Source organism: Oncorhynchus mykiss, chromosome 23 (assembly GCF_057628025.1).
Source record: "Oncorhynchus mykiss isolate SJ-2025 chromosome 23, ASM5762802v1, whole genome shotgun sequence".
In the NCBI taxonomy this organism is placed as follows: domain Eukaryota; kingdom Metazoa; phylum Chordata; class Actinopteri; order Salmoniformes; family Salmonidae; genus Oncorhynchus; species Oncorhynchus mykiss.
This window is the reverse complement of record NC_143044.1, coordinates 64,332,565-64,346,824: the sequence shown is the minus strand read 5'-3', so window position 1 is coordinate 64,346,824 and position 14,260 is coordinate 64,332,565. Positions and strand designations below refer to the sequence as shown.

Sequence of the window (14,260 nt, the reverse complement as noted above, 5' to 3'; positions counted from 1 at the left end):
ATGTGTGTGCCATATGTAAATACAAATAAAACTGTTAAATTACGAGCCTAGTTGGTTTAGTCATGGAAAAAGTCAGCAACCTTCACGCTAGCCATGATTGGCTGAGATAATGAGGAGGCTGGACATGCCGAGAGATGAGGTCGGATTGGTCCGCCATGTAGCTTGCTTCTGTCTATAACATGAGCTGGTCAGTATGTGCAGGTAATCCTTTCCTTTTTTTGCTTTTTTGAAAGACATCACGTAGTAGAACTGCATAAGTGTTGCTCTCCACTTTCTGGAGGACCGAGTTTTGAAATCAGTGGATTTAGAGTATAATAGCTAAGGAGATGGAGAAAATTCTGGTGTTTGATTGCAAATATGCAGACGGAGTCAAAAAGAGAACACACAGAAGGCTATTGTATAAAACACCTGTTACATCTTCAAACTAAGGGCAAACATGGCATCCGTGACAGAGAGGGAGAAGCGTCCATCTAGCTAGCTAGCTACATTTTCAGATATTACACGTTTCACATTATTTCAGAAAGTCGTTTTCATTTCAAGTCAAAGTGTACTGTTAGCTAGCTAGCTAACGTTAGCTGGCTGGCTCACTAGCTAATGTTACGTGTACGATCTTTGCAGTAATATTATTCGTATCTCAGAGCAATTTGCATTGCTAGTTATAGTCTAATGTTAGCTAGCTACCATTGAACCTGGTTGGTTAGCTACCTGCAGATTCATGCAGGGTAGTAACGTTATGAGTTGGGATTATGTTTCATTGTTTAGCTAGATAGCTAGCTAGTTAGCTAGCTACATGTCTAAACAAAAGACTCCACTATGCAATTAAACATTTCAATAGAATATTCATGATGTCACTGCGACAAATGTCGATAGACGTAGCTGGTAAATTTGCTCAATCTACTCCGATTTCAGAGCACTCTCATCTGAGTGTGCCGGAGCGCAGAATAACTGACACGTTTACAACGCTCAACACCCATTGAAAGTGGCCGGTGTCAGTATACGTTGACAAAAAAAGCATAATTAAATTGTTGCAGTCACCAACGCTCTGGATAACCTAAAAACAGCCTAACCAGCTCTGCTAGGGCGAGTAAAATGGTCAGAGTGAGCTGTTCTCTCATTTGTGTCTGGAAGTAGCTAGCAAGCTAGCCAACGTTAGCCACTTATGTTGAGTGCTTGATTGCTGTTGTTATGTCAGAACGCTCGGCTCAACCAGTGTGCGCTCTTAATGCTGGGATCAACCCTACGCCTCGGCCAGAGTGTCCAGTGTGAGCTCTGAACGCTGGGATCAACCCTACTCCTCGGCCAGAGTGTCCAGTGTGAGCTCTGAACACTGGGATCAACACTACTCCTCGGCCAGAGTGTCCAGTGTGAGCTCTGAACGCTGGGATCAACCCTACTCCTCGGCCAGAGTGTCCAGTGTGAGCTCTGAACACTGGGATCAACCCTACTCCTGGACCAGAGTGTCCAGTGTGAGCTCTGAACGCTGGGATCAACCCTACTCCTCGGCCAGAGTGTCCAGTGTGAGCTCTGAACGCTGGGATCAACCCTACTCCTCGGCCAGAGTGTCCAGTGTGAGCTCTGAACGCTGGGATCAACCCTACTGCTCGGCCAGAGTGTCCAGTGTGAGCTCTGAACGCTGGGATCAACCCTACTCCTCGGCCAGAGTGTCCAGTGTGAGCTCTGAACGCTGGGATCAACCCTACTCCTCAGCCAGAGTGTCCAGTGTGAGTGTTACGGTGCGTGAATGAGGACCCAAAAGCGAATTAACTTAAACAGAGCTTCTTTAATTACCAAACATAGGTAGGCTCAGACGGACCGGCAGATTCCGACAGGACAAGACAAGGTTACAGCAAACATGACGACAGTCTGGTTCAGGCATGAAACACAACAAACAAGAATCCGACAAGGACAGGAACAAAAACAGAGAGAGATATAGGGACCTAATCAGAGGGAAAAAGGGAACAGGTGGGAAACGGGGTGAATGGGTAGTTAGGAGGAGACAAGGCACAGCTGGGGGAAAGAGGGGGAGAAAAGGTAACCTAACAACGACCAGCAGAGGGAGACAGGGTGAAGGGAAAGGACAGAAACACACAACATGACAATACATGACAGTACCCCCCCACTCACCGAGCGCCTCCTGGCGCACTCGAGGAGGAAACCTGGCGGCAACGGAGGAAATCCTCGATCAGCGCACGGTCCAGCACGTCCCGAGAGGGAACCCAACTCCTCTCCTCAGGACCGTACCCCTCCCAATCTACGAGGTACTGGTGACCACGGCCCCGAGGACGCATGTCCAAAATTCTACGGACCCTGTAGATGGGTGCGCCCTCGACAAGGATGGGGGGGGGGGGGGAAGACGAGCGGGGGCGCGAAGGACGGGCTTGATGCAGGAGACATGGAAGACCGGGTGGACGCGACGAAGGTATCGCGGAAGAAGAAGTCGAACTGCGACAGGATTAATGACTCGAGAAATACGGAACGGACCAATGAACCGCGGGGTCAACTTGCGAGAAGCCGTCTTAAGGGGAAGGTTCTGAGTGGAGAGCCAAACTCTCTGACCGCGACAATATCTAGGACTCTTAGTTCTACGCTTATTAGCAGCCCTCACAGTCTGCGTCCTATAACGGCAAAGTGCAGACCTGACCCTCTTCCAGGTGCGCTCGCAACGTTGGACAAAAGCCTGAGCGGAGGGGACGCTGGACTCGGCGAACTGAGATGAGAACAGCGGAGGCTGGTACCCGAGGCTACTCTGAAAAGGAGATAGCCCGGTCGCAGACGAAGGAAGCGAGTTGTGGGCGTATTCTGCCCAGGGAAGCTGTTCTGACCAAGACGCAGGGTTGCGAAAAGAAAGACTGCGTAAGATGCGACCAATAGTCTGATTGGCCCGTTCTGCTTGACCGTTAGACTGGGGGTGAAAGCCGGAAGAGAGACTGACGGAAGCCCCAATCAAACGGCAAAACTCCCTCCAAAATTGAGACGTGAATTGCGGACCTCTGTCCGAAACGACGTCTGACGGAAGGCCATGAATTCTGAAAACATTCTCGATGATGATTTGTGCCGTCTCTTTAGCAGAAGGAAGCTTAGCAAGGGGAATGAAATGAGCCGCCTTAGAGAACCTATCGACAACCGTAAGAATAACAGTCTTCCCCGCTGACGAAGGCAGTCCGGTGACAAAATCTAAGGCGATGTGAGACCACGGTCGAGAGGGAATAGGAAGCGGCCTGAGACGGCCGGCAGGAGGAGAGTTACAGGACTTAGTCTGCGCGCAGACCGAACAAGCAGCCACGAAACGACGCGTGTCATGCTCCCGGGTGGGCCACCAAAAACGCTGACGAATGGAAGCAAGCGTACCCCGAACGCCAGGGTGGCCGGCTAACTTGGCAGAGTGAGCCCACTGAAGAACGGCCAGACGAGTAGGAACGGGAACGAAAAGAAGGTTCCTAGGACAAGCGCGCGGCGACGGAGTGTGAGTGAGCGCTTGTTTTACCTGCCTCTCAATTCCCCAGACAGTCAACCCGACAACACGCCCCTCAGGGAGAATCCCCTCGGGGTCAGTGGAGGCTACTGAAGAACTGAAGAGACGAGACAAAGCATCAGGCTTGGTGTTCTTAGAGCCCGGACGATAAGAAATCACGAACTCGAAACGAGCGAAAAACAGCGCCCAACGCGCCTGACGCGCATTAAGTCGTTTGGCAGAACGGATGTACTCAAGGTTCCTATGGTCAGTCCAAACGACAAAAGGAACGGTCGCCCCCTCCAACCACTGTCGCCATTCGCCTAGGGCTAACCGGATGGCGAGCAGTTCGCGGTTACCCACATCATAGTTACGTTCCGACGGCGACAGGCGATGAGAAAAATACGTGCATGGGTGGACCTTGTCGTCAGAGAGGGGGCGCTGAGAAAGAATGGCTCCCACGCCCACCTCTGACGCGTCAACCTCGACAACGAACTGTCTAGAGACGTCAGGTGTAACAAGGATAGGAGCGGATGTAAAACGATTCTTGAGGAGATCAAAAGCTCCCTGGGCGGAAACGGACCACTTAAAGCACGTCTTGACAGAAGTAAGGGCTGTGAGAGGAGCTGCCACCTGACCGAAATTACGGATGAAACGACGATAGAAGTTCGCGAAGCCAAGAAAGCGCTGCAGCTCGACGCGTGACTTAGGGACGGGCCAATCAATGACAGCTTGGACCTTAGCGGGATCCATCTTAATGCCTTCAGCGGAAATAACAGAACCGAGAAATGTGACGGAGGAGGCATGAAAAGTGCACTTCTCAGCCTTCACAAAAAGACAATTCTCTAAAAGGCGCTGGAGGACACGTCGAACGTGCTGAACATGAATCTGGAGTGACGGTGAAAAAATCAGGATATCGTCAAGGTAAACGAAAACAAAGATGTTCAGCATGTCTCTCAGGACATCATTGACTAATGCCTGAAAGACAGCTGGAGCGTTAGCGAGGCCGAAAAGAAGGACCCGGTATTCAAAGTGCCCTAACGGAGTGTTAAACGCCGTCTTCCACTCGTCCCCCTCCCTGATGCGCACGAGATGGTAAGCGTTACGAAGGTCCAACTTAGTGAAAAACCTGGCTCCCTGCAGGATCTCGAAGGCTGAAGACATAAGAGGAAGCGGATAACGATTCTTCACTGTTATGTCATTCAGCCCTCGATAATCTATGCAGGGGCGCAGAGACCCGTCCTTCTTCTTGACAAAAAAAAACCCCGCTCCGGCGGGAGAGGAGGAGGGGACTATGGTACCGGCGTCAAGAGCTACAGACAAATAATCTTCGAGAGCCTTACGTTCGGGAGCCGACAGAGAGTATAGTCTACCCCGGGGGGGGGTGGTTCCCGGAAGGAGATCAATACTACAATCATACGACCGGTGTGGAGGAAGAGAGGTGGCCCTGGACCGACTGAACACCGTGCGCAGATCGTGATATTCCTCCGGCACCCCTGTCAAATCACCAGGCTCCTCCTGTGAAGAAGAGACAGAGGAAACAGGAGGGATAGCAGACATTAAACATTTCACATGACAAGAGACGTTCCAGGAGAGGATAGAATTACTAGACCAATTAATGGAAGGATTATGACAAACTAGCCAGGGATGGCCCAAAACAACAGGTGTAAAAGGTGAACGAAAAATTAAAAAAGAAATGGTTTCACTATGATTACCAGAAACAGTGAGGGTTAAAGGTAGCGTCTCACGCTGAATCCTGGGGAGAGGACTACCATCCAGGGCGAACAAGGCCGTGGGCTCCTTTAACTGTCTGAGAGGAATGTCATGTTCCCGAGCCCAGGTCTCGTCCATAAAACAGCCCTCCGCCCCAGAGTCTATTAAGGCACTGCAGGAAGCTGACGAACCGGTCCAGCGTAGATGGACCGACAAGGTAGTGCAGGATCTTGAAGGAGAGACAGGAGTAGTAGCGCTCACCAGTAGCCCTCCGCTTACTGACGAGCTCTGGCCTTTTACTGGACATGAAGTGACAAAATGACCAGCGGAACCGCAATAGAGACAGAGGCGGTTGGTGATTCTCCGTTCCCTCTCCTTAGTCGAGATGCGGATACCTCCCAGCTGCATGGGCTCAGCACCCGAGCCGGCAGAGGAAGATGGTAGTGATGCGGAGAGGGGAGCGACGGAGAGCGCGAGCTCCTTTCCACGAGCTCGGTGACGAAGATCAACCCGTCGCTCAATGCGAATAGCGAGTTCAATCAAGGAATCCACGCTGGAAGGAACCTCCCGGGAGAGAATCTCATCCTTTACCTCTGCGCGGAGACCCTCCAGAAGACGAGCGAGCAAGGCCGGCTCGTTCCAGCCACTGGAGACAGCAAGAGTGCGAAACTCAATAGAGTAGTCTGTTATGGATCGATTGCCTTGACATAGGGAAGACAGGGCCCTGGAAGCCTCCTCCCCAAAAACAGATCGATCAAAAACCCGTATCATCTCCTCCTTAAAGTCCTGATACTGGTTAGTACACTCAGCCCTTGCCTCCCAGATTGCCGTGCCCCACTCACGAGCCCGTCCAATAAGGAGAGATATGACGTAGGCGACACGAGCAGTGCTCCTGGAGTAAGTGTTGGGCTGGAGAGAAAACACAATATCACACTGGGTGAGGAACGAGCGGCATTCAGTGGGCTCCCCAGAGTAACACGGCGGGTTATTGATTCTGGGCTCCGGAGATTCGAAAGCCCTGGAAGTGGCCGGTGGATCGAGGCGGAGATGGTGAACCTGTTCTGTGAGGTTGGAGACTTGGGTGGCCAGGGTCTCAACGGCATGTCGAGCAGCAGACACTTCCTGCTCGTGTCTGCCTAGCATCGCTCCCTGGATCCCGACGGCTGAGTGGAGAGGATCCGAAGTCGCTGGGTCCATTCTTGGTCGGATTCTTCTGTTACGGTGCGTGAATGAGGACCCAAAAGCGAATTAACTTAAACAGAGCTTCTTTAATTACCAAACATAGGTATGCTCAGACGGACCGGCAGATTCCGACAGGACAAGACAAGGTTACAGCAAACATGACGACAGTCTGGTTCAGGCATGAAACACAACAAACAAGAATCCGACAAGGACAGGAACAAAAACAGAGAGAGATATAGGGACCTAATCAGAGGGAAAAAGGGAACAGGTGGGAAACGGGGTGAATGGGTAGTTAGGAGGAGACAAGGCACAGCTGGGGGAAAGAGGGGGAGAAAAGGTAACCTAACAACGACCAGCAGAGGGAGACAGGGTGAAGGGAAAGGACAGAAACACACAACATGACAATACATGACAGTGAGCTCTGAACGCTGGGATCAACCCTACTCCTCGGCCAGAGTGTCCAGTGTGAGCTCTGAACGCTGGAATCAACCCTACTCCTCAGCCAGAGTGTCCAGTGTGAGCTCTGAACGCTGGGATCAACCCTACTCCTCAACCAGAGTGTCCAGTGTGAGCTCTGAACGCTGGGATCAATCCTACTCCTCGGCCAGTGTCCAGTGTGAGCTCTGAACGCTGGGATCAACCCTACTCCTCAGCCAGAGTGTCCAGTGTGAGCTCTGAACTTTAGAGGGTGTTAACAATGCTGAATGGGTGTAGACAAAGAAGAGCTCTCCAGTGGGTACCAAAAACAGTCAAGGGCCATTTTCTCAAAAGTGAGGTTACAAGTTGATCAACTTTCAAAGCAGAATTACTTTCCCATTGTTCCTCAACTGCAGTATATGATATACCATTTTCTAGCTCTTCTACTTCTTTCCAATGTAAAATACCCCATTTCAAATGTTGCTACATAAGACCGAACCGGTCGGTCACATATACTTTAATGATTGTCAGAGTGAACAGCAGGCTCACAAAGGAAACCAGCCCATTACAATAACTAGTGTGAAAGAGACCTGCTCAAACTGCCATATCCGTGCTGGAAGATATATGTGTTGATTTAAACTGTCTGATAACAGTAAAGTGAAAGTAGACATTGCTTCCTTCTACAGGATTGGTCCAACTCCCTAAGAACATCCCAAATGGCACCCTATTCCTTAAATAGTGACCTACTTCAGACCAGAGCCCTATGAGCCTCCAGAGAGAGAGAGACACTGCTTCTACAGGTCTGAACAGAAACCTCTGATGGGCTGATAGGTAGATAACACAGTATTAACAGGAAAGAGGGCTCTGACAAACAACAGCAATGTGATAACCTGGGGAATGCTTCCCAAAAGGCACCCTATTCCCTTTATATAGTGGGAACAGAGTGCTATTTGGGACGCGACCTGAGTCAGTAACATGTGGTGATTAGATCATCCATATGCACTGATAAAGGTGTATTCTTCCTGTTACAGTCAGGAAACCAACCCATTACATTACAGTCAGGAAACCAACCCATTACATTACAGTCAGGAAACCAAACCATTACATTACAGTCAGGAAACCAACCCATTACATTACAGTCAAGAAACCAACCCATTACATTACAGTCAGGAAACCAACCCATTACATTACAGTCAGGAAACCAACCCATTACATTACAGTCAGGAAACCAACCCATTACATTACAGTCAGGAAACCAACCCATTACATTGACAACACATTCTATGGGTTCACTGTATCTATCACCAGCCTGATGATGATGAACCATTGTGACCCCACCATGAACCCTTAACTACCACCAGACTGAGCTGATCTGTACACCTCTACCCACATGTCTGTGAAGCCCCACTAAAACAAAACAGGAAGAGACCTCCCAGCCACCGCTGGTCCACTTTACTAGAGATGTACAACCATCAGAGGTTGACACCTCCTGACCTGGTGAAAGAGAATCTTTGAAAGTGATCAAGAGGCTGAACAAACAGTCCTAGGTACATTGATAAAAGTGTGTGTGTGTGTGTGTGTGTGTGTGTGTGTGTGTGTGTGTGTGTGTGTGTGTGTGTGTGTGTGTGTGTGTGTGTGTGTGTGTGTGTGTGTGTGTGTGTGTGTGTGTGTGTGTGTGTGTGTGTGTGTGTGCGTTTGTGTGTGTGTGTGTGTGTGTGTGTGTGTGTGTGTGTGTGTGTGTGTGTGTTCTGTAATACTTGAATTTGTATAAATATATTTGGTATGATGTGGCACTTTCACCATCGGATCACCAAGACCTGTAAATACATCTACGCTCATCAACCTGCCTTCACAACATCCCTATTTTACAATGACATCATCAAAGTGTGTTGTAGAATACATACTGTAAAGGGATGTCTGGAAGCCTCAATAAATAGACAACGATTTGTAGTTCAACAAGTCACTACATGTATAGATTTTTTGGGGGGGCATGACTTGAAAAAAAACGTGCGACTCAACCCGTTCTACTGGGGACTCGACTTGGACTGGACTCCAGACTCGACCCGTTCTACTGGGGACTCGACTTGGACTGGACTCCAGACTCGACCCGTTCTACTGGGGACTCGACTTGAGACTCAGACCTCATGACTTGCTTGTGACTCCAATAATAATAATAGTGACTTGGTTCCACCTCTACTATACAGTGAACAGGGTGACATTAGGAACAGACAACATCTGTATGACTGTCATAGAAACAACTGTGAAACAGAAAACAGACCCACTCATATAGACCAGACTGCCTTTCTCCACCATGACACCAAGGAAGCATCCCATATGACACCCTGTTCTCAGTATAGTGCACTACATTTGACCAGAGCCCATAGTAGTGAACTATATAGGGAATATGGTGCCATTTGGGATACTGTTCAATAGTGTGTCTACTCTGCCTGTATCCTACAGTAGATAGATTCAACATTCGTATTTATTTATTTCACCTTAATTTAACCAGGTAGGCTAGTTGAGAACAAGTTCTCATTTACAACTGCGACCTGGCCAAGATAAAGCACAGCAGTGTGACACAGACAACGACACAGAGTTACACATGGAATAAACCAAACATAGTCAATAACACAGTAGAACAAAAGAAAACAAAAAGTCTATATGCAGTGAGTGCAAATGAGGTAAGTTAAGGAAATAAATAGGCCATGGTGGCGAAGTAATTACAATATAGCAATTAAACACTGGAATGGTAGATCGGCAGGAGATGAATGTGCAGGTAGAGATACTGGGGTGCGAAGGAGCAAAATAAATAAATAAATACAGTATGGGGATGAGGTAGGTAGATAGATGGGCTGTTAACAGATGGGCTATGTACAGGTGCAGTGATCTGTGAGCTGCTCTGACAGCTGGTGCATAATGCTAGTGAGGGAGATGTGAGTCTCCAGCTTCAGAGATTTTTGCAATTCGTTTCAGTCATGGGCAGCAGAGAACTGGAAGGAAAGACGACCAAAGGAGGAATTCGCTTTGGGGTGACCAGTGAGATATACATACCTGCAGGAGCGCGTGCTACGAGTGGGTGCTGCTATGGTGACCAGTGAGCTGAGATAAGGCGGGGCTTTACCTAGGAGAGACTTGTTGATAACCTGTAGCCAGTGGGTTTGGCGACGAGTATGGCCGTTCTGTGGCTGAGGATACTGTTCAACAGTGTGTCTACTCTGCCCGTATCCTACAGTAAATAGATTCAACATAATGGCTGTTCTGTGGCTGAGCTGTATAGAGCCCCATCACTAAGGTCAACAGCAGGCAGGTAGCAAGTCATGCAGGCAGGCAGCAAGTCATGCAGGCAACAAGTCATGCAGGCAAACAGCAAGTCATGCAGGCAGGCAGCAAGTCAGGCAGGCAGCAAGTCAGGTAGCAAGTCAGGCAGCAATATACGTATATAGGGAATAGGGCTCTGGTCAACAGTAGTGTTCTATATAGGGATTAGGGCTCTGGTCAACAGTAGTGTTCTATATAGGGAATAGGGCTCTGGTTAACAGTAGTGTTCTATATAGGGAATAGGGCTCTGGTCAACAGTAGTGTTCTATATAGGGAATAGGGCTCTGGTCAACAGTAGTGTTCTATATAGGGAATAGGGCTCTGGTCAACAGTAGTGTTCTATATAGGGAATAGGGCTCTGGTCAACAGTAGTGTTCTATATAGGGAATAGGGCTCTGGTCAACAGTAGTGTTCTATATAGGGAATAGGGCCCTGGTCAACAGTAGTGTTCTATATAGGGAATAGGGCTCTGGTCAACAGTAGTGTTCTATATAGGGAATAGGGCTCTGGTCAACAGTAGTGTTCTATATAGGGAATAGGGCCATGGTCAACAGTAGTGCACTATATAGGGAATAGGGCTGTAGTATAAAGTAGTGCACTATATAGGGAATAGGGCTGTAGTATAAAGTAGTGTATAAAGTAGTGCATTATATAGGGAATCGGGCTGTAGTATAGTGTGGAGGGAACAGGGTGCCAGGGTGTGACTCTAGGTCAGCAGGACTGATAGAGGGGATAGGGCTGTAGTATAGTGCACTGTATAGGGAACAGGGTGCCAGGGTGCGACTATAGGTCAGCAGGACTGATAGAGGGATCTTTCATTCCTCTTCCATTGTCTCCAGAGCTGTATCAGCCTCAGCCCGTCACCAGCGGCACGTGGGGCTCTGGCATCAGAGCAGGGAATCACTGCATTATCTGTTTATCTCCCGAACAGAACCGGCTCAGGATGAGGACAAGTCACAACGCTATCACTAGGGTCACTACAATGCTACGACACATGACTGGCCTACCAGCCTTCTCCCCAACGCGCCACTGATGTCATTCTCTAGTTAGTGCGTTGTCATGGTTTCTAAAGCACTAAGAGAAACCAGAGAAGGAGACTGTTTGTCTCCAGAACGGAACGGCCTTAGAATGAGGACGTTAGCACACTAGGTCACTAACATGGTAGACCTACCAGCCTTCTCCCCAACGTGCCACTGACATCATGCTCTAACTCATGTACCACACTAGGTCACTAACATGGTAGACCTACCAGCCTTCTCCCCAACGTGCCACTGACATCATGCTCTAACTCATGTACCACACTAGGACACTAACATGGTAGACCTACCAGCCTTCTCCCCACTGACATCATGCTCTAACTCATGTACCACACTAGGTCACTAACATGGTAGACCTACCAGCCTTCTCCCCAACGCGCCACGGACGTCATGCTCTAACTCATGTACCACACTAGGACACTAACATGGTAGACCTACCAGCCTTCTCCCCACTGACGTCATGCTCTAACTCATGTGTGCCAAACTCATTCCACGGAGGGCCCGAATGTCTGCAGGTTTTCATTCCTCCCTTGTACTTGATTGATGACTTAAGGTCACTAATGAGTAAAGAACTCCCCTCACCTGGTTGACTAAAAGCCCCCCCCCTGCTCTAACTCCACTGTTTATAAAGCACTAGCAGAATGACAGACAGTGATATTAAACACAGGACTTTAGTAGTGCATTAGTAAACAACACCACTCAAGACGCCATGAAGATGCAGTCAGCGGGCATCTGCAAGTCTCCACAGGCCAAACCACAAGTCCCTTTAAAGACTGTCTGTATTCCAAATGGTACCCTATTCCCTACATAGTGCACTACTATAGGCCAGGCCACTATGTAGGGAATAGGGTGCTGCACCACTATAGACCAGGCCACTCACTATATAGGGAATAGGGTTCTGCACTACTTTAGACCAGGGCCACTATATAGGGAATAGGGTGCTGCACTACTATAGGCCAGGCCACTATATAGGGAATAGGGTGCTGCACTACTATAGGCCAGGCCACTATATAGGGAATAGGGTTCTGCACTACTTTAGACCAGGGCCACTATATAGGGAATAGGGTGCTGCACTACTATAGGCCAGGCCACTATATAGGGAATAGGGTGCTGCACTACTATAGGCCAGGCCACTATATAGGGAATAGGGTGCTGCACTACTATAGGCCAGGCCACTATATAGGGAATAGGGTGCTGCACTACTATAGGCCAGGCCACTATATAGGGAATAGGGTGCTGCACTACTTTAGACCAGGGCCACTATATAGGGAATAGGGTGCTGCACTACTTTAGACCAGGGCCACTATATAGGGAATAGGGTGCTGTACTACTTTAGACCAGGGCCACTATATAGGGAATAGGGTGCTGCACTACTTTAGACCAGGCCACTATATAGGGAATAGGGTGCTGTTTGAGATACAACCATAGTCATTCCCAGGATACTGTTAATCAGCGACACCATTACCTGAGAACCTGTTTCTCCAGAATCTTGAGTCCACTAGGATCTAAGCATGCATCCCAAATGGCACCCTATTCCCTATATAGGGCACTTCTTTGACTAGAGCCCATGGGGCACTATGTAGCAAATAGTGTGCCATTTGGGACTCTGCCCTAGAGCAAGGCTTTTAGTTTGTTTGTTCTTTCCCAAAACCACTCCTTGACTTATAGACAATAGGGATTACTGGGGTTGAGGTTGCTTTATAGCCACAGAATAGATCAGCCATTAACTCTGAATTTGTTTTGTTCAGGCTGATGTTGGTAGGCTGTTATGAGTGATCAGTTATGCGCTTTACATAGAACAACTAACAACTATTCTACAATAAAAACAATCCTACACTTTATGTGTCACTACCAAGGTTTTCATATCAAATTCATTATGTGGATCCAATGTCATGTAATTGCATTATAACCCTTTATAACAGTATAACAGTAAGCAAGATGTGCAACTAACTGATTAGCATAAAGTAGCATAATAATACGACGACTAGAAAAGTCTGCAGAAAATATTTGTATACGAATTGAATGAACAATATATGAGCTTCAATGTAGGTTAACAGACAAAAATAGCGTAGAGAAAAACGAGTAAACTCCCATATGAACAGGCAAAAGTTGACATGTCAATTGACTGTTTCCGATTTGTAGTCTATATATGTTTACTAAATCTCTCTCATGCTTTACCAACAGAGTAAGTGAAAGCAAAACTTTCACTCCACGTTGTTGCGACACAATACTGTTTGCCCAGTTGCAAAATAACACAACACAAAGTCTGTGTAATTTCAGAAAGCATGATTATGCTGAATGATCAGGTGTATGAGTATAAATGTTAAATGAAGCAGTGTTTCGCCATAGTATCACTGTTGAATGAAGCAGTTTCGCCATAGTATCACTGTTAAATGAAGCAGTGTTTCGCCATAGTATCACTGTTAAATGAAGCAGTGTTTCGCCATAGTATAACTGTTAAATGAAGCAGTGTTTCGCCATAGTATAACTGTTAAATGAAGCAGTGTTTCGCCAGCGGTGTATTGGTGGTACCTGTGTGCAGGGAAGGAAGGATCCTCACCTGTGAGTCTCGGCGGTCACCTGAGGAGGAAGCCATGTTGAAGACTTCTCAACTCCAGACAGCTGCTCAGATTCTCAGTCGTGCAAAATCCATAAACGTATAGAAAATATGAATTATCACGAAGCTATTATATTAGAATATTATTTAAAAAACGAAATCAAGTCCTTCGTCTTCAACAAGTTTTCATTCTCGAAGGTCCTGATATTTCCCGGGCAAAACGTGTTTGTGGCGCGAGATAGCTGTAGTGTCATTCTATGGAGCGTGCAGGTAGAGTCGCCTGACTACCCGGACTGGCTTAGTTATTACTCGGTGGTTATTACCCAGTGGTCATTACCCGGACTGGCTTAGTTATTACTCGGTGGTTATTACCCAGTGGTTATTACCCAGTGGTTATTACCCCGACTGGCTCAGTTATTACCCAGGGGTTATTACCTGGACTGGCTTCGTTATTACTCGGTGGTTATTGATCAGAGATTATTACCCAGTGGTTATTGCCCAGAGATTATTACCCAGAGATTATTACCCAGAGATTATTACCCAGTGGTTATTGCCCAGAGATTATTACCCAGAGATTATTACCCA

The 14,260-nt window shown here is 47.9% G+C and overlaps 1 protein-coding gene across 8 annotated transcripts in view; it reads right to left on the bottom strand.

The window, feature by feature from the left end:
* The window catches only part of ank3b (ankyrin 3b), a 294,436-nt gene extending 280,417 nt beyond the window's left edge, over positions 1-14,019 (bottom strand). For 4 of the 8 annotated variants that reach the window (XM_090217947.1, XM_090217950.1, XM_090217933.1 and 1 more), the window contains exon 1: positions 13,679-14,019. In XM_090217947.1, the coding sequence (XP_090074073.1) occupies positions 13,679-13,714 (36 nt within the window). In that variant the 5' untranslated portion in view covers positions 13,715-14,019. The remainder of the gene's footprint in view (positions 1-13,678) is intronic. The other 4 variants (XM_090217925.1, XM_090217952.1, XM_090217954.1 and 1 more) reach the window with 1 other exon arrangement.
* Positions 14,020-14,260: the final 241 nt, after the last annotated feature.